Source organism: Enhydra lutris, unplaced genomic scaffold (assembly GCF_002288905.1).
Source record: "Enhydra lutris kenyoni isolate GAN:26980312 unplaced genomic scaffold, ASM228890v2 scaffoldscaffold9, whole genome shotgun sequence".
Taxonomy (NCBI): Eukaryota; Metazoa; Chordata; class Mammalia; order Carnivora; family Mustelidae; genus Enhydra; species Enhydra lutris.
Window position 1 is genome coordinate 18,002,743 of NW_019154093.1, and position 21,228 is coordinate 18,023,970.

At 36.3% G+C, this 21,228-nt stretch overlaps 1 protein-coding gene across 1 annotated transcript in view; it reads right to left on the minus strand.

Moving 5' to 3' along the window:
- The window catches only part of LOC111143213 (spermatogenesis associated 6), a 142,007-nt gene that overhangs the window by 50,231 nt on the left and 70,548 nt on the right, over positions 1-21,228 (minus strand). The window contains exons 9-10 of the mRNA XM_022496779.1: positions 14,072-14,112; positions 24-208 (exon numbers count right to left, since the gene is read on the minus strand). Coding sequence (XP_022352487.1) covers positions 24-208; positions 14,072-14,112 — 226 coding nt within the window. The remainder of the gene's footprint in view (positions 1-23; positions 209-14,071; positions 14,113-21,228) is intronic.

Consider the following 21,228-nt stretch of genomic DNA (forward strand, 5'->3'; position numbering starts at 1 on the left):
CAGGAAGAGAGACTAAGCATTACCTTTCCCTGAGAGAAGCTCGATTTAACACAGGGCTTGGAGAATGCTTTGGCATCGTTGAGGGTGCTGAATGGACAAGTAAGGTCCTTGCTGAATGCTGGGGCTTGCTACATGACCGTGAGCTTAAGTACTCATCACACCTTTCCAAAGACTCATCAAAGTCTCTCCCATGGGGTGTCCTGATAACCTGTTTAAAAAATATTTGTATACACACAATAAATGTGGTAATATTATACATACACACAACCTGAGAACATTTTTAAGAGTTAAAAAAAAAGGATAATGCCATAGCTGTACTTGAAGGTAAATTTCAGAATGTAGCAGTCATCATTATCATTGTAAGATTAAATACTGAATATACCTGGATTGTTCATTCTACATGTCTAAAATTTATAAAACCTTATCAATTCCAAGGCCTTTGAGTAGTAGTGGGGCAAAGGTAGGGGTGTACGTATAAAACAAGGACAATACACAGAAACTAATTATAGCCCAGTTTAGCTATGAGGTCAATCAGAACAGAATTCCACCCTAATACTCATACATTGATTCATTTGTTCTGGGGACAAATGAATAAATCAGGACAGAAAAATTAATTCCTACCCTTACTATGTGGAACTTCGATTCTAGTAAAATTTACTTTCTACTAAGAATGTAGTTTTAAAAACACACATATACCAAGATAAATAAGTAACATATATAGTATGCCTAAGGATGGTAAGTAGCATGAGAAGAAAATAAAGCAGGGAAGGGGATAAGAAGGGCTGAAGGGTGGTGTGGGAGGGGTATAGAAGGAAGGAGTTGCAATTTTAAATAGGATAATCAATGGGGACCTCACAGAGAAAGAGAATGTCTTAGTAAAGATCTAAGGAGTAAAGGCCTGAAGACCTTAGTAAAGAACACAAGACCTAAGTCATGGGGACATCTATAGGAAGATCATTCCGAAAGAGAAAAAAAAAAAAATGTAAAGACCCTGTGAGGTGGGGTGGAGAGCATGGCCTGGTATATTAGAAATAGCAAAGAAACCAACAAGACTGAACTCAATAGTAGGCAGTGAAGTTAAAAAGGTAGATTTAAAGGATTTAGGCTTCTATGCTGTGACTGTTTTTGTTTGTTTGTTTGTTTTTTTAAATGAGATTTCCCTGGCTACTGTGTTAAGAACTGTCTATAGAGGGGCCAAGGGCAGAGGGAGGGAAATCAGCTTGGAAATGATTACAATAAAATATGGAAAAGGATGTTGGATTGGGTCAGAGTGATAACGGAGGTGAAATGTAATCAGACTCAAAAGGTATTTGAAAGAGAGAGCCACAGGATTTGCTGATGGACTGGATGTCAAAGATAACACCAGTCTTTCAGCCTAATCAACCTGAAGAGTTGAGTTTGTATGATTTAGTTATACCCTTCCAACCGGAAGGATGGAAGGATGTTAGGAGTCTGTCTCTTGGACATGTTGAGCTTCACATATTAATTTATTAATCACACAACACAGTAGAGTAGAATTCAGGAGAAGAGTCCAGGATAAAAATACAAATCGTATTTAAAGACAGGGAACTGCATGGTATCACCAAGGAAGAGAGCATAAATAGAAAGAAGAAAACATCTGAAGACAGAGTCCTAGGAATACTCAGAGGCTGGGAAGGTAAGAAGGAAACATGAGACTAAGGAGTGACCAGGGAAGAAGGGGAAGAAACAGGAGAATGTGTTGTCAGTTGAGAGAAAGCGTTTCAAGTAAGGGGAGTAACTGAGTTAAATACCTCTGATAAATCAAATTAGAAAAGACTGCAAATAGACCTCTGTATTTTAGCAATTGGAAGGTCATCAGTAACATCAGCAAGAGTAGCACTGATGGAGTGATGGGAGTGATAATCTGGAGTTGAGTTCAAGAGAGAATGAGAGAGGGGAACTGCATTCATTTAATAAACATCTAGCCTCCAGCCACTATTTTAAGTATTGGGACAATGGCATTGAACACAACAAAGTCCCTGCCTTTATGAGTCAATGTTTTAGAAGTATTATTTTGTAAATATCTGACCTTAAAGGAGGTCAATTTGATCTTTAGAAAAGCCAACTAATCTTTCACAGACTCATTTCCCTCATATGTAAAATAGGGTTAATAATAGCTATCTTATAGATCATCTACAATTTAAAGTATTTTATAGAATGCCTAGGTATATGAATTAGTTATACAATAAATATGTCCTTTATTATTGAACTACCAGTCCGATACAACTTTTGCTTCAACACTACCACAATTTTCACTGCTTTCCAGAATTATAGCAACATATGATGAGTCAGCAGTGAGCTGAATCAAGCTTTCATCCTAGAACAAAATAGCATGTGATTCAAATGGCTCAGTTACAGTCCCAAATAACTGATCAAGAAATATATGATGTAGACTGAATAAAAAATTGAAAATTGTTCCACTGTTAGCTGTTCACAGAGATAAAGTAAAAGCACAGTGAATGTCAAAAAAAAAAAAGATCAAAGAGATCCATGGTCAACAAATGTTAAGAGTATATATAAGAGAGACAGGAAAGAAAGAAAAAGTGCTGTAATGCTGTTTCTAGAGTTATATCCAAATACAAGCTCCTTGGCTTATGCTAGAGAGATTGTGTTCTCTTTGTTAATTTCTTTTTTTAAAAGATTTTACTTATATATTTGAGAGAGAGAAAGAGAGTGTGTGTGCATGCCGTAACTCAATACTATTCAACATTTATTAAGCATATTTTATGTAAAAAGTACTGAACATGGTAGAAGACACAGATAAATACACAATATATTTTTGATAAAAATAAATATCACAGACAAAACCTCAAAGAAGTTACAATCCATGATGGCAGACATGAACAAACAAGTACTGATAAAACAAAGAGGAAGCAAATTAGAACTAAAGAGGTATATAACAAGTAACTGTGCAATGGGATCAGAGCCAGGATGTAGTCTTTGCATGGAATTAGAGTAAATATTTGTACTGTAATGTTTTATATCTACATGGAGGACTGAAATGTATAATGAGGGGGTGAGTCTTTGATAAGAATCCATTTCAAACTTTCAGTCTTAAACCTTAGCTTAAGAAACATTTCCATAGCTCTTATGAGTTTTCCATAGGTTACTTATTCACTTCAGAAATCAAATGGAATATTAATGTCTTTGGCTCATTACAGAAGAGTTCCCTTCCTGGATGATTCCTCAAGAACACTGGCTTACAGTCCAAAGACTTGGGTTCAAATCCCTGCCTGACCAGGTCATTTCCCCTCCAAGTTTTTCCTTATCTATAAACCAGGCAAAGGATCTCCCAGGTTTGCCACAAAAATGTGGTAAGACTAGTGAAAACACAAAGCAAAGGGTGTAGCTCATGAGACAGAATAATATTTATGTCCTTTGTTTATAGCAATCTTCATGTTTCAGCATAAAGGTTTTTTTTTTTTTCATTTATGGAAATTATCCTTTAAATGCTGAGACCTCAAATATGTAACAACTTCAAGATTGCAAATGTTAAAATGTATCAAGATAAAAAATTTAGTATTTTTGACCCAATCTAAAACTGTTGTAAGTAGAAAAGCTTCATATATAAAATTAATTGTAATTTCATAAATGTAATGTTGGAAATGACACACTTTTCAAACTTGTGATATATAAAGGTCTGGTTATACTATACTCATGAAATGAGATTCCTGTAAAGTTGTTTACATGATAATCTGATAAGTTAAATCATATTAATGGCCATAACATTTTATATATGTATATATTTTAAAGATTTTATTTATTTATTTGACAGAGAGACTGAGAGAGAGCACAAGTAGGAAGAGTGACAGGCAGAGGGAGAGGGAGAAGCAGGCTCTCTGCTGAGCAGGGAGCCCAATGTGGAACTCGATCCCAGGACCCTGAGATCATGACCTGAGCTGAAGGCAGAGGCTTAACCGAGTCACTCAGGCGCCCCAAAACATTTTATATTTATAAGAACTTCAAGATCCAATTAATAGAAGGAAGAATTAACTACTAAGTATAATGGGAAACAGGAAATCCACTTATCCATCAAGTATCTGTTGAAAGCTTACTTAGTGCCTTGTACTCAACAACATGCTCTAAAACTTCTCCTTTGTTGTGGGGCATAAAATTTAAGAAATAAATAAAAATAATTCTAACGGAATTAGCTGGGAAGTAGTTGAGAATAAGGAGTGCAGGAAAAAAGTTCAGTATAGGTACTGCTTTGATGATAAGAAAGTACAGTTCTCATCCAAAGAGAGAGAAGCAGGGACACCTGGTGGCACAGTCAGTTGGGCTCCAACTTTTGGATTCAGGTCATGATCTCAGGGTCATGAGATCAAGCCCCACATCAGGCTCCACACTCAGTGGGGAGCCTGCTTGGGATCCTCTCTCTCCTCCACCAGCTCCCCTCCCCGCTTGTGCTCCCTCCCAAATAAATAAATCCTAAAAAAAAAAAAGAAGAAGAAGAAGAAGACAGAAGCAGATATTGGTAACTAAGAGCAGTTTCTCTTAGTTTCTCTTTCTTTGCCAAGAAAATTCCTTAGTGAATCCTATTTCAAGTAAGTAATCAATTCCTATCTTATCTAGTTTAAAAATCCATACGCTCAACTATCTGGTTTGGTTTTAGAAAGATGTACTTCCTTTACACTGGAGGATTTAGAAGAAATTCTAAAATAATGCAATGAAAGTGATAAGTCATTCCTTAAATCAATCCTTGTATGTGTGTGTGTGTGTGTCCCTTCTTAGACCACTGTTCTATGCATTTATATAAATAACTTGTTTCATCCCCACAACAGTCTTATGGGGTAGATATTTTAATCCTCTGTACTTCATAGCAGAGGAAACTGAAGCAAAGTAGAATAGCTACCAAGTAAGGGGGTCTTAGGCCAGTGACATATGAGAGACCTACGGCAGATCTCCCAAGTGGAAAACTCCCAGAGCCCAAGCCCCTCAGGATGCCTAAAAGGAGGGTCTCACAGAAGATGGTCTCACAATCTGATTTACTAACAACCCAAAATATAGAGCTCAGGAACAAACTGTCCTCCAAAAGAAAAAAGACATCTCCAATTAATTTTATGATGCAATCATAATAAAGCTACCAAATCACTAATAGATAGCAGAAGGGTAATTATAGAGCACCCTCACTAGAAACCATCTATGGACAAAATGTTAAATAAAATATTAAAAAATTAAATTTAGTAACATTAAAGAAAAAGAACATAACATGACCAGATTGGGTTTACTCAAAGTATACAAGGATAGGCTAATATTAGAAAATCTATTAATCAACTCAATAGATGCTACAAAAAAGGCATTTGATAATATTCAACATCCATTTATAATTAAAAAAACATTCTTTGCAAACAGGGAATTTCAAAAGGAACTTTGTTAACTTGTTAAAGGATATTTAACAAAAATCTACTGCAAATAACATTCAAAGGTGTGAAACCTTAGACATGATCCTATCAAAGACAGGATCAAGACAAGAAGGCACACTGTATTAGGCTATGTTGCAGTAGCAAATTAAGTTTGAAAATCAGTGGCTTAACATAATAAAGGTTCATTTCCCCCTGTGCTTTACAGTAAGAGAGGTTAGCAAGAGAAATTACACTTCACAAAACTGTCCAAGGACTGTTTTGATGAGGCACACTGAACAACTTATGGCTGTATGATCTAGAACATGAGGCCTCATTATCTCTGCAATGAGAGAGAGTTCATACCAATTCATTTACGCTTCAACCTGGAAGGGATCCATGTAATTTTCCTTCATAGCCCAGATAGAGTAGGCCCTATATACCTGAAAGAGGGCTTGAAAGGATGGAAGAGGACATGAATAACAAATAAGCAATAAATGTCTCTGCCACATCCACTATTACTGCTCTTATTGAACATTGTATTGAAGATTCTAATCAGTTAAGACAGAGAAATAATTTGAATAGCAGAAATAAAATTCATTATTTGCAGATGATTATTTGCAGTTTCTTCTATTAAAAAATTCAAGAATATATATGATAAGAATGTTATACAAAAATCAACTTCAAACCTACATATCAATAAAACACACAAAAAGGTAATTTTACATAAAAGATTCTTTACAGTAGGAACCAAAACTATAAGGTTTCTAGGAATAGATCTAACAAAAAATGTGCAACACATTGATGGCAAAGCATTTATAACTTTAGTGAGCCACGTGAGAACTGAGACCACCTGCATTCACATGGTGTAACTATCAGAACAAAGAGATGAGGCCCACTTACCTGAACATGACTTGACCATGAATTTAAGGAAATTCTTGCCCCCCAAAATAATGTTACAAACCAGTAAATAACCATCATTTGCTTCAGGACATTCCCATAAGTCATTTACCTGAAAGCAGTCTGCTCAATTATCAATCAACTCCCTTCTCGAAACAACAGATTCTTAATCTGGGTAAACAATTCCCTTCTCAGGACAGATCATTGAAATGGACAAATCCTTCCTTATCAAATAAACTGTTTACTTGTCAAGACTTGCTTTAAGACCCCAATCTTTGTGTCCCTTAATCCTAAACTTTTATATCACAAATTTTGTCAATTAGATTCCCTCAGTAAAAGCCCTACCTTGAAACACTGGAGTTCAGACCCCCAAACCCTATAAGTACCTGCCCTTAACCTTCCCCTTTCAGAGACACTACTCCAACTGTCGAGGTGATGGCTTTCCCTTACTGCATTATGTCACAAACCCAATTTTGCTTGGTATCAACAGACTATTCAGTTATTGTGGTGGACTTCTGGTGAGTTGGCAGTAGACAATCCTAGAAGCCCATTAATATATTAATAGATATACCCTTGCTACCACAGTGAAGACCTTCAATATAGAAACTTTATTTTTCTGAGACTTCTCGAGCTTCCCTCCTGGGAGTTTCTCTGACTACAAAGTGAGGTGAGTGAATCTTGGTGTTGAGTCTGGGCTCTGACTTCCTTTTGCTCAACTTCCCAAATGCTTGCTTTGTCTTCTAGGAATGCAGAACCCTTTAGTAATCTTTTCATTATGTGATCAGGTCTGAAAACTCATATCCCTAGTGGAAGTCTGTCTTTCATTAACAATACTTATATGTCTCTATCTTTGTCACTTCTTTTTGTGAGTCTATAAGAGAAAGGTCATGGGAAAATGAACAAAACATTAAGCTACTAAATCCATCCTCCAGTCAGGCCCATGGGTGAACAGGCTCCGATACTCTTACCACATCACAATCCTTATAGTAAAAACTCTGTCCTGTGTCACTTGTCAAAATATCATGAAACTACTTCAGTTTTTTTTCTTGTTTTCTCCATGGGAAAACATACCTTTAGGAGAAATTGCTCCCAAACCTTCCATCTTCCTAGAACTATGGATGTGTCAGGTCTCCTATTGGAGACAACAAGGGGCCGGAGACACAAAGTATGCAAGCAACCCACTGGCCAATATTGCCAGACTCGTGTGTTTGCCTCACTTTAGGTCTGTAGCCCCTCCAAGTTAGATTCAAGCCATTTTCGTGTATTTACACTATAATTTTAAACCATACAGTTACTGTTGTAAGCACCATAATTTCAGCAATGTCTATGCAAAGACATCCTTCTGTAACAGGATGGCAAGCCTGGCAGGATTCAGCATTGCTGCAGACTGACAATTGCTCTTTACCTTCTAGTTCTTCCTTTTCCAAGTATCCCATTTTATCAGCTATCCTGTTCCTACTCTAACAGAGTATATTAGAAATGGGGTTCAGGTAGGGTGGGAATATGAGAGAGGGGAAAGAGAATGTCAATTCATAGGTCACCCAATGCAGATCTGATGGACTCTCCCTCCATCACCCAAAGATCCTGGCCTTCAAGCTAGACTCAAGTGATTGCATGGAAGCTTGCTTTTTCTTTCTTTCTTTCTTTCTTTCTTTCTTTCTTTCTTTCTTTCTTTCTTTCTTTCTTTTTTTAAGGTTTTATTTATTTATTTGAGAGAGAGAGTGAGAGGGGGAGAGAGCATGACAGGGGAGAGGTCAGAGGGAGAAGCAGACTCCCTCCTGAGCAGGGAGCCCAATGAGGGACTCGATCCCCGGACTCAGGATCATGACCTGAGCCGAAGGCAGTTGCTTAACCAACTGAGCCACCCAGGCGCCCCTGCATGGAACTCTGAGTGGTCTTTCTTGAGGAGGACATGAGTATGTTCTATGTGAGGGAAGAAAGGTATGCAGAGATATTCTGTGTCCAGAGGGGCAGACTGTCAGTACAGTTAGCTCTCCCTTAAAATTTGTGTTCCCTCTTATGTGGTATAAGATGAACGGGATCAGTGGCCTAACCAGGTTTCTACTTGCTGGCCACTCTTCCTCCTGTGCTTCTAGATATGGCCATGTGACCAATTCTTGTCAATGGAATATAAGATGTGACTTAGGTCACAGCCAGGCTTTTAAGAAACAGATGCACTGTGTTGTTAATGACAAATACACTTATATTTTGTTAAGATACTGAAATAGTAAAGTTTCAGAACATCTAGCATTACATTGAATGAGTTAAAAATCCAGAAGTAGAAATACAGACATGACCTGGAGAAGGATAGTGATGACATCATGGGAACAGTGTGTAAGTTCAGGAGCAGTAGGAACAACTAAGTTGTAGGGAATAAAAAAATCCAAGCAGAAAACTCTGACCTTGATGTGATATTTATTCACAAATTCAAACATTATGTAAGTGTCCACCAGATACCTATATGCCTGATAGCAAGTGAGGATAAAATGAACAAAACATTACATTTACTTTCAGGGGTTTAGGAAGACACATTAAATCCATATTCTTCCAAGTCCAAGAGGCACCCAGTGTAGTAAGGCGATGCTTAGGCATTTGAGGATGCTAAGAGTGATGTAAGGCTACTCGAAATCAACCATATATTCCACATGTATATCAAAATTTTGCCTAAAGCTAGGTCTGCTTCTCCATTTCCACTAAGGTGGTTTTCTATCCCTTTCAAAGAAATATAAGAATTCTCCAGCTTGAGAGTTCTCATAAAATTCATTTTCCCCAAATAGTTTAGAAGTAATGGATAAAGAAGTGGAAGCAATGTTCATTTGAATGTCTAGTAGTAAAAAGAAGGAGAAAGAAAGGATGATAAAGATAGGGTGATGCAGGGATGCCTGGGTGGCTCAGTCGGTTAAGTGGCTGCCTTCGGCTCAAGTCATGATTTCAGGGTCCTGGGATCGAGTCCCACATCGGGCTCCTTGCTCTGCAGGGAGCCTGCTTCTCCCTCTGCCTCTACCTGCCACTCGCCTGCCTGTACTCTCTCTATCTCTCTGACAAATAAATAAATAAAATCTTTAAAAAAAAAAAGATAGGGTGATGCAGACTGAGAGGTATTTTCTTTTTCAGGAGCTCTGCAGAATTTGTTTTCTGCCATTTAAGATGGGAATAAAAATTATTGTTCAATTATAAGGCTACATGTAATCCAGTGATATAATCCATATGAAATGCTTTAAAACTGGAACCCATTGTATACATTTAACTTGATTTTTATTATTATGTTTGTGGTCAAAAGAGATGGAGCCAATAAATAAATAAATGCAAAGAAGGTGTTAACATTATTAAGAAGGCAGAGTAGAAGGAAAAAGAAAGTGGAAATTAACAGAAAGACTGAAGTAGAGATGAAGATAATGGAAGATAATTCCATCCACAACTGACTGACATTTTCTCTGACAAAGTAGAATATGACATTATGTATGGAAAACGAGAAGGAGAAGAAGTAGAACTTAGGTTGGACTATGTGTTACAGAATCAACAAGAGAACAAAATGATCAACAGGACTGAAGGCCAATTTGAAGCTAGAAAGGTTATCTTTATAAAGACCCAGGTAAAATGGGTTCTATTAATCTTTCCAGAAATACTCTGTTATTAGATGTATATCCATTCATTTACTCATACACTGATTACACATGGCATCATTGATTTTTCAACCTTCATTTCCAAAGTCCCTGCAATGGACTGAACTGTCTCTCTGTAAAATTCATATATTGAAGTCCTAACTCCCACGTGACTGCATTTGGAGTAAGGGTTTAAGGTTAAATGAGGTCTTTTGGATGAGGTCCTAATCTGAAAGGGTTACTGTTCTTAGATACGGGAGCTTGCACTCTCGTGCACTCCTGTCTCTCTGCCATGTAGGACATGGTGAAAAGACTGCTGTCTGCAAGCTAGGAAGAGAGCTGTCACCAGGTACCAAACTGGCTGGCACCCTGATCTTGTACTTCATAGCCTTCAGAACTGTGATAAAATAAATTTCTCTTGTTTAAATCACCCAGTCTATGATATATATTATGGTAGCCCAAACTAAGTCCTCATTTAAAAACAAATATTTTGTATTGCCTCCGTTTATATCTTGAAATGAAATGTATTAAAAATCAACAAATTGTCTTAACTGTAGTATAAAGAGAAATTAATGGAACATGACCTAAAATATGTACTTTAATACATAAATGCTCAAGCATGACTATTCTAGAAAACATAATGGATGCTTACACTCACTTACATAAATAGTTTGCAGTTTTAAAATGTAAGAAGATCATAAGCCATTCCATACAAGAAAACCAGGAAAATAAATGTCTATACTTCATCACAGTGTAATACTATACCATATATTTTTAACAAAACAAAGTATAAGCTTTATAATATATTTGTATTCCTATAATATGTATCTCAAAACAATATAAAGGTACCTGTGTTTTATGTAGAGTTAGAATTGTTCTAATAATTATGAACATGTTTTCCACCTCCATTATGGTTGGTGAGACAGCTAAAAGCCATGTGGGACATAAGAATTCCTCACCATTTGGCATTGTCCCACTATTACAGAAAATCTAGCATCCCTGGTTATTAAATATCAAGAGTACTTCCCCTAAATTACTGTAATAATGGTACCTGTTAATATCTAAAATGCCACCTTGACAGTGGTACAATCTCCACTGAGAACCCATATACTAAATGAATGCCTACGACACAGGCATATTGGAACTACATTGGAGAAAAGTCAATGATTCGGGGGAGTAATGGTAGAAGTGAAAAGAATACAAGCACTTATGAGAACAGTTGGGTTATAAGGCTTCCAAGGTAAAGAGAGTTGAGTTTGGTCAAAAGAATAGATAATGATCAAACAGCTACAAATCTTAAAAGGGGAGGCAGCAGATATAGAGATAAGGAGATGTAAGAAAAACAGAAAAGTAAGGATGTTAAAAAGCCATTATTCCTCAGTACTTACCCTCCACTCAAACGAAACTAGTTGTTTCTCTTTTCTCTTTTCTCCCAGGACCCTGTATATATATAAATCCCAAGACTTTTTTACATTGCTTTCCTTCTCTTGTCTATGCAAAATATATTTCTCAACAGAATTCAAGCAAAGTCCTTTTCCAGAAATTTTTTTGTAAGCACTGCCACCTTTATGACTTATTTTTACTTGTAGAAATCCTAGTGTTCTATTCCCTGAATATTTATTAGCCAGCTACTATGTGCCTATAAGATCCTTTATTCTTTCCATAGAGAAGGTAGCAGTCTTCAATGCTATATATGCATTTCAATGAAAATCTACCCCTTGAATATAAAAATAATCCTGTGAGTTTACTTACCACCTACTGCCTTAACAAGGATAATATGAATGATCAACTTCACTCTAACCCTAAAAGTGAAGAATCCAGAAATGAGAGTGGGAGAGAATTAAAGTTCAGTTCTTTCAAAGAATTCATGTGGGAAAGAAGATTGTAAATATATACACCTATCTTTAAATGGACCAGCTAACATAGAGCTGGAATACAGTCACTCTAATAAGATAAAGATTAGTAGCCTATAAACTTTATCCCTGTCTCTCCATTCTGTATTTTTATATATTTGGTTTACTTGTTTTATCTTAACAACCCACTCAGACAGGGCACCTGGGTGGCCCAGTTGGTTAAGCATATGACTCTTGGTTTTGTGTCACGTCATGCTGGAGTTGGGCTCCACACTCAAGGCAGTCTGTCTGAGATTCTCTCTCCCTTTCCCCTGCCCCTCCCACTTGTTCTCTCTCTCTCTCTCTTAAATAAATCTTAAAAAAAAAATTGTTCACACAATACACATATATTAGGAATCCACACCATATATCAGCTAATATGCTAGGTACTAGCAATTATCAATAAGCAGATCAGTAAGGTCCCTACCACCCTGGAACTTAGAGATTAGGAAAACAAGCATATTTTAAACAAAGATGCAAATAAAAATGAAAATAAATACATGATTATAAAAATCATGAAGCATAACTTGAAGGAAATGTATAAAGACAGGCTTATCCTTTAGGTAGACCAAACGAGGGTGGCTACCCTACAAGATAAGGAATATTATGCTTTTTTTTTTTTTTTCTTTTAGATTTTATTCATTTATTTGTCAGAGAGAGAGGGAGAGAGAGCGAGCACAGGCAGACAGAATGGCAGGCAGAGGCAGAGGGAGAAGCAGGCTCCCTGCTGAGCAAGGAGCCCGATGTGGGACTCGATCCCAGGATGCTGGGATCATGACCTGAGCCGAAGGCAGCTGCCTAACCAACTGAGCCACCCAGGCGTCCCAATATTATGCTTTTTGACCTATGTGTGTACACATGCATATATATTACACACACCAGTGTGCACGTACATGTGTGTGTGTGTGTGTGTGTGTGTAATACATTCCACATAATAGGACAGATCTGCACCAGGTGAATAATGCCAAGCACACACTCTTGCAGCATCAGCCTTAAACAAGGGCACAGCCATATACACACACTATGTAAGAAACAGTTCCACCAATACCAATGCTATACTCAGTCTATGCTAGTGGTTCTCAAACGCCAATCCTTGGATAGATGGCAAGAGAGCTGCATCAGAATCACCTGGAAATGTGTTAAAAATTTAAAAATTCCAGTCTCCTTTCTCAACAATTTCAATTTAGTACCTGGAATGACTTTTTAAAAAGTTCCACCTAGATGATTCTGATACTCTGTTAGATTTGAGTTCTTAGTCATACAGTGCCTTGATTCATTAACTGTTCCATATTTCCTTTATCATGCCCAAAAGCATGGCAAAATACTCAAACTATGCTGGTCAGTGCTAGTAAACACAGAATAGACTGTCTTCAAGTAAATAAGCAAAGGTATTATAAGGAAAGCTATGATTTTGTTTTTGTTTTGTTTTCTCAAATACACTGACACACCTTATCAAAAAGCTTTCACTTAGGAACAGAAAAGACAAACTCTGAGATGATACTTATCAAAATGGAGGACACAAACTATTAGTGGTATGGCAGATAATTTAATATGGTACCCAAAGTGATTTTAGATGATACACAGGATTATTTTACATGGCACATGGACATACGCTAAATAACACTGAATTACAAAAGAAAACAGGTATTATCTTTTCAATTCTCTTTTAGTCAGAAGCCTTCAGTTAGCTATTGGTATGTTTCCTACACCTCTCTATCGTTGCTTATCTCATTTTAAGAAATAGAGAACATGCCTCAGAGCTTTTGGAAAACAACCTTTATCTAGCCAGAACTTTGTAACATTGTTTTGTTTTCACTGTATCCTTTAGAGCAATCATCCATTTAAAGCATAAGATATTGATTTTTCATTTATAGTAGTGAGGTAAATAAAAAGTGAATTTAAAGAAAACAGCACAAATTACATGTAGATATTCTAAAAACTGTAAGGATGGTCTATAAATGAAGTTGAGAAATAGTACTGTGCAAGTTATTACTAAAAATAAAAACCAATTTCTCTGGTCTATGTCTCTCTCTCACACACACATACACAAACACATTCAATAAGTAATTGATCTAAATGAATAATCAAAAGCCACAAATTATTGTACAAAGACATTCAATGAAAAGTCTGCTCTATCACTTGACATTGTAGCCAAAATAATAATATTCTATGATATGACAATATTGTTTGTCCATTTTCTTGACTAAATGATTACAATAATCTCTGACCATATATATAAGAAATGTATATTTATGTGCATTATGGCTTTTATGTGAAAGCCAGGACAGTTATCATTCTGTGATTTATACTTACATACCTTATAATCCTTGGGTCGGTAGCAGCCAAGATGAGCATGATCTGAAAAAGGATGTACAAGAGAATTAAATTATAGATATTTCATATCAAAAAGAAGAAAATTTGGTTTCATATTTGATTTTTGCTATGATTTCTATGTTTATTTGTTTATAATTTCTTTGATTTCTATGATTATAATTTCAACAGCAGTATTCAAAAGTATCTTAAAATCCTTCAACAATGCCATATGAGTAAAGATGATACATGGTAAGCTAAAATCTGTATCCATTCTTCAGTAATTAGGTGATTACACAAATACTATTTTCATTGGAGGTAGAGATATCAGAATATAGACCAGAATAATTTTTTGTTGCTAAATCAATTCACCTACATGGAACGGATAATCTTTAGTAGATAAACCAGTTTATGATGAAATATAATTTGAATATATATATTTGATAGGTATTGCCAAACTGCAAGTGTTCCCATTCTTGGGAGTCCACACTAGAGTCAAGTGAGTATAACGGCAAGAGGACCAGCTTTAGAGTGTGGTAGCATAGGTGTACAGACCTTGTGACAAATACATCCATACTACAGTTCAGTCACTAGCACCTCCTGTATAACCTTGAACTCATTATTTAACCTTTCTAAGTCTCATATTCCTCATCTGTCTCATGTATTTCTTTCATAAATTATTTTAAATACTATATCAGGTATTACATGTGAGGCAATAAAATAAATAAAATAAACTAACTTCTTCATCAACATCGTTACTCTCAAGTTCTAAGTCAAACAAGCCTAAATGCAATTTCTGATTCCACCACTTACCAAATATATTACTTTGGTCAAGTTATTTAAGTAATCCGTGTTTCATTCCTCATTTTAAAAGTATGAAGACAATGCCTACTTTGCCTCGGAGAGTCATAGTAATGATTAAATTATACTGCTTATGAAAGTTCCTAACACAGTATCTTGTAACAAAGTGGATCATAAAACTATTCTAATCTCTCCTGGGATAAAGACCACTATATTGCAGATGCAGGTTTTGGGTTTTCCTCATTACTTAAAGGAGTCAACACTTAAGTATTATAATCTCTGTATATTGACATTCAAGCAAATCAGAACCATAATTTGCAATTCTACTTCCTTATACATTCTAGTCAAAAGCATTCTAACATTCTATATTTTATTTTACCAAACCACCTTATTAAAAAAAAAAAAGAAATGATTATATATAGAGAGACCTAGGAGAGTCAATAGTCAGTCAATTAATTAGCTTTCTTTTAAGGCACAAGATCTTGTTTGTTTACCAAGTGTCTTGAACCATTACAGTGACTAGCTGAAACATTAATGTCTTGCACACAAGGCCAACTTTACCCTTTAAGTCAGTAAGACTCAACTTACTTCAAGTGCTTTTCAAAATTAAAAATAAAAATACATCCCAGCTCAACTTCTCTTCCATAAAGTCTAATAATGTATAGCTGGCCACAGCAGCAGAAATAAAAGAATGATATGGACATAATGAACCTAATTCTCCACACGTGCTAACTTTGAAAATTAAGGTAATAATTTCTGTACTTGGTATATATCCTTTCTGGCAGCTAATGTAATATTAAAAGTATCAGTATATTAAAACTCCAGTATGTCTTCTGCTTTCCACAAACCATTTATAAATCTACCCTAACAGAGACAGATTTATAATTTTCTTTTATTTTTAGAGATCCAGCTGTTACTGAGGTTCCCGACACTTGCACTTCATCACCCTTACCGATAATTACCCACTAACCTCACTAACTGTATTCTAAAAGCAAGAGATAAAGGAGATAAAAGTTATGGCCCATGCTTGTGAAATGCTTGTAATTTACCTTGGTTAAGTTACACAAAGTTGAATAACAGCAGCTTAAAAGAAGAGGCTAACGAGAATGGTACAGGCAATTAATGCTATTTAAAAAAGTCATATCAGAGATTAATCTCTCAAGGTTGAAGGCAATCAGAGAAAACTTCCCAAGGAGGAGAAAGCTAACCTGAGCATTAATGGATGGGTCACACTTAAGAGAAATATGAAGAAAAATTAGAGCTAATTCAGACTGTGCATGTATTTATGTGTTTGTGATCTTGATCACCTTTGACTTTACTTCTTTAAACCTCATGTTTCTTGATCTGTAAAATGGAGATAAATAATAGTATCTAAAATTCTTTTTTTTTCTTAAAGACTTTATTTATTTATTTGACACAGAGAGAGAGAGAGATCACAAATAGGCAGAGGCAGGCAGAGAGAAAGGGAAGCAGGCTCCCCGCCGAGCAGAGAGCCCAATGTGGGACTCGATCCCAGGACCCTGAGATCATGACCTGAGCTGAAGGCAGAGGCTTTAACCCACTGAGCCACCCAGGCGCCCATAAAATTCTTGATTATTGTAAGTAACCAATGAATATTAGTACTTAGAATCAAGGCCAGCAGAAAACACATTCAATAAATGTTAGCTATTACCTGGTTCTCTAATAACCTCATGAAATAGAATAGGTGTTACGAATTGAATGTTGGTCTCCTCCCAAAATTCCCATGTTGAAGTCCTAACCCCCAAAGTGATGGGACGTTTGAGTAGTAATCAGGATTAGATGAGGTCATGCAGGTAGAACCCTCATGATGGAAAAAGCATCTTTCTAAGAAAAGATAGCAGACAGCTTGCACATGAATAAGTGCTCACACACTCTCCCTCTCTCTCTAAAGCTGTGTACACAAAGATGAGGTCATGTGAGCATACAGTGAGATGGCAGCTTTCTACAACTCAAGAGAGGAGATCTCAGAATGAAACCTACTTCGCTAGCACCTCGATTTGGGGCTTCCTAGCCTCTAGAATTGTGAGAAAAATAAACATCTCCTGTTTAAGTCCCCTGTCTATGGTATTTTGCTGTGGCAGCGTGAGCAGACTGGTAGAACACATAAGATGAGTAGGTATTTCTGCTTTACATTTCAGGAAGCTGACCTCCTCTATTGCCCAAAAGTAATGGAACTAAGGTCTTTGATTATTTCACACCTGAGAATCAAAGTGCCTTTAGTCTCAAAAATGACATCACATTCTGGATTTGTTAACAAAATGGATGTGATATAATCAGATTAGTCAGGTATCAAGTAGTGACTAACTGTATGGGTTAAAAACAAATGTGGTGGGGTGCCTGGGTGGCTCAGTGGGTTAAAGCCTCTTCCTTTGGCTCAGGTCATGATCCCAGGGTCCTGGGATTGAGCCCCACATCGGGCTCTCTGCTCGGCAGGGAGCCTGCTTCCCCTTCTCTCTCTCTGCCTGCCTTTCTGCCTAGTTGTGATCTCTCTCTCTGTGTCAAATAAATAAATAAAATCTTTAAAAAAAACAAATGTGGTAATCAGTCATCAAAATATTTCCATAGCAACCATCTAATATAGAAACTAAGATCCACTTTGTACAAAGGTCACCATTTCTGCTGGGAGTATTCTGATAACTTAGAGCCTTTGCATCCTTCCTCTCTCCACAGTGGACCCTCACCCAACAGGCTCAAATATGACTTAGTCCTAAAGGACCAGTCCTGACTTTAACCAAGAAGGGCTTAAGAAACTTTAATCTAAAACTTAGCATCCCTGTATTAGCTCATCCTTTCTATCAAAGTAATTCTTGAGCCCCATTCTGATGATTACAGCCAATATGTGTTCCCTATGAATCAATCCATATTCTGGCAACCTCTACAGTATTCCACCTGGAAGGGTACTATTACTTCTTTTTTTTTTTCAAGATTTCAAGGAATTGAACCCCATTCTGGTAGTGAGTGCTACTACTATTGCAAAACATCCCTACTGATGAATGTGTGTACCTACAAACCTTCAAAGAGTATGCCCCTGGAGTCCTTTATCAGCAATTATCCTTTTACTATTTTAATGCCCACATAACATCCTAAGGTTGGCCTCTGCTCTCCTGTGAATCTTCGTGGAGCACACAGCCATGCATTTGTTATATGCCAGTCCCTGTAAATGGAAGCAAAGCTAAGATGCCCAGCTTTATGAAATAAAACCAGGGTTTAATATCTCTTAGGGGATCCCACCTTCTAAAAAGGAAAGACATATAACATGTGTTTTCTGTCTCTTGATCACTTTTGATACCTTCACCAGAAACTGGTTATTCTGACCTCTGATGTTTTCATCTTTCTTATTTCTATTGCTTTCTGAAATCTCATCAGCAAAAGACTCAGACTTTCCCCATTTTTGTGTGAAGTTTAGCAAACAGCAAACTTATCAGTGGCTGAAGAATGATGATCATGAAAAGATAAACTAATGTCTAATAAGCACATGAAAAAACATTCAATGCCCTTAGTCAAATGTAAATTAAAGTTTCAGTGAGACAGGACTGCCTATCCACTAGAATGGTTAAAAAAAAGGCAATAATAACAAGTGTTGTTGAAGATGTGGAGAAACTAGACCATCATACACTGCTGGTGGGAATGTAAAATGACAGAGCCACGTTGGAAAACAACTGGCAATTTTTTAAAAAGTTAAACACAGATTTACCATATGAACTGGCAATTCCATTCCCAGATATCCAAAAAAAAAAAAAAAATAAAGACATGTATCTATGCAAAGACTTCAATGCAAATGCTCAAAGTAGCATCATTCATAATGGCCAAAAGTGGAAACAACCCAGAGACTCAAGGTGAGAATACAGATTTACTGCAAATGGGTATGAGAAAACTCCTTTGGATGATAAAAATATTCTTAGAATGGATTGTGGGGATTTTATAACTGTGCAAATTTATTTAAAATAATTTAGTTGTGTACTCAGAATAGGTGAATTTTAGGATATATACATTATAGCTTACTAAAGTTGATAAAAATGTTTAGTTAATAATAGAAAATGAAGAAACTAAAAAAGGGATACCTAAAATGACACAGCTTAGCTGCCCACTGCTCTATGAGATGAGGCACACATTTAAATAAAAGCTGAAACAAATAAGATATCTTGCTAGTAAATATATATATATAATGACTATTTGCTATTTTACTCAGAATAGTAAAATGTTACCATTTATTATCCTCTATTCCAGTAATGACATACTAGCTTTCGGAATATAATTTCCAATTTATTTTACTTTACAAACAATAACCACCAAACAAAGAGGTTAGTTGAAGCTCATAAAAAAGATTACAATCTTAGGTAGAAATGAAACTCATAAAAGAATCTTCAAAATGAAGAGAATAAGAGAAGATTCCTTCAAAGAGGAGACAGAATCTAACATCTTTTCATATTCTAAGCAAATAAAAAAGGGGCCAGGATGATGCCCTCAATTTCCTCCTCAAAAACACCAATGGTTGGATAAAGCTTATAAACATTCTTGTAACACAAGACATGCTGGATCTCTTCAAAAGGACTGCACAAATTACAATTAGAATTATATACTATGGAAATTCCAGATAAAGAAAACGTGCTTGAAAAACTTATCTTTTTTTTTTAAAGATTTTATTTATGTATTTGACAGACAGAGATTATAAGTAGGCAGAAAGGCAGGCAGAGAGAGAGGAGGAAGCAGGCTCCCTGCTGAGCAGAGAGCCCGATGTGGGGCTCGATCCCAGGACCCTGGGATCATGACCCGAGCCGAAGGCAGAGGCTTTAACCCACTGAGCCACCCAGGTGCCCCTTGAAAAACTTATCTTAAAAAAAAAAAAATACATGCAAGTGGAAATAGAGAAAGTGGGAGGAGTGGTGGGAGGAAGGAAGTTGGGGCAAGAAACCGGACCCCAGACCAACCAGGGCTGTTCTGGAACTCTTCAACAAGCCACTTAACCTGTCTAGGCCTCTGTCATTTTTTTTGATCAAATATAGTTAAATTCATCCTCATGCGATTATTATGATGACTAAAATAGTCAATGGTGGGGAAATGGTATCCTATAAAAACTTAATTTTTAGGTAGGATAATTTGGCAAGAAAGGGTTTAAGAGTTTCCATTAAAGTCACTAATGAAAATTCACTCTATCATAAGAAATTCCCATATGCATTTTTTTAATAGCTGATGAGTCCCCAAAGCACAACCACCCAATTGCTAGACAGGGAAAAAAAAGGCAGTCAAAAGATAGGGACATTAAAAGTAGAGAAATGAGATGAAAAACTCTTTACAGTAGAAGGGCAAGTAATAAATGTACAAAGAATAAGAGAATTTTAAAAATCACTATTTGGCAAACTTTATAGCAATAAATTGTTTTAAGCAAGAATCATCAATGTATGCTAAAGGAGTCAAAGTCGAGGTGACAGGATATAATAGTCTTAAAATATCTCCCCACTAATTACAAAGGAAAGAGATATCACCTTTATGATGCAGAAACCTAGCAGACCCCATCTTAATTAATGAGCAAATGAGTATCACCAGTAACAAAGAAGTATAACATGCTTTCTGAAATGTTGCACTGAGAGTAACACATCACATCTGTTGTATTCTGGGAGGAAATGAATAATCTAAATTAAATCATGAGGGAAAATCAAGCAAACCCAAATTGAGGGACATTCAACCGAATAACTGGCCTATGCTCTTCAAAATCATCAGCGTCAAACACAAAGAAAGATTAGGGAACTGATCCATTTTAAAGAAATCTAAAGTGTTCTGTAGTTCCTCAAGTACAGATCCTTTAACTTTAACTTGAGGAACTACAGAACACTTATGAAAGAAATTGAAGAAAACACAAAAAGATGGAAGACCATTCCATGCTCATGGATCAGAAGAATAAACATTGTGGTGCAAAAACAATGAACACTGTTATGCTGAAAAGAAATAAAAAATAAATAAATTAAAAAGAAATGTCTATACTGCCTAAAGCAATCTATACTTTCAATGGCATCCCGAACCAAAATTCCACTGGCATTTTTCAAAGAGCTGGAACAAACAATCCTAAAATTGGTATGGAACCAGAAGAGACCCTGAATTGCTAAGGAAATGTTGAAAAAGAAAAACAAAACTGGGGGCATCACGTTGCCGTATTTCAAGCTTTACTACGAAGCTGAGATCACCAAGACAGCATGGTATGGCATAGAAACAGACACATAGACCAGTGAAACAGAGTAAAGAGCCCAAATATGGACCCTCAACTCTATGGTCAAATAATCTTTGACAAAGCAGGAAAAAACATACAGTGGAAAAAGGACAGTCTCTTCAATAAATGGTGCTGGAAAA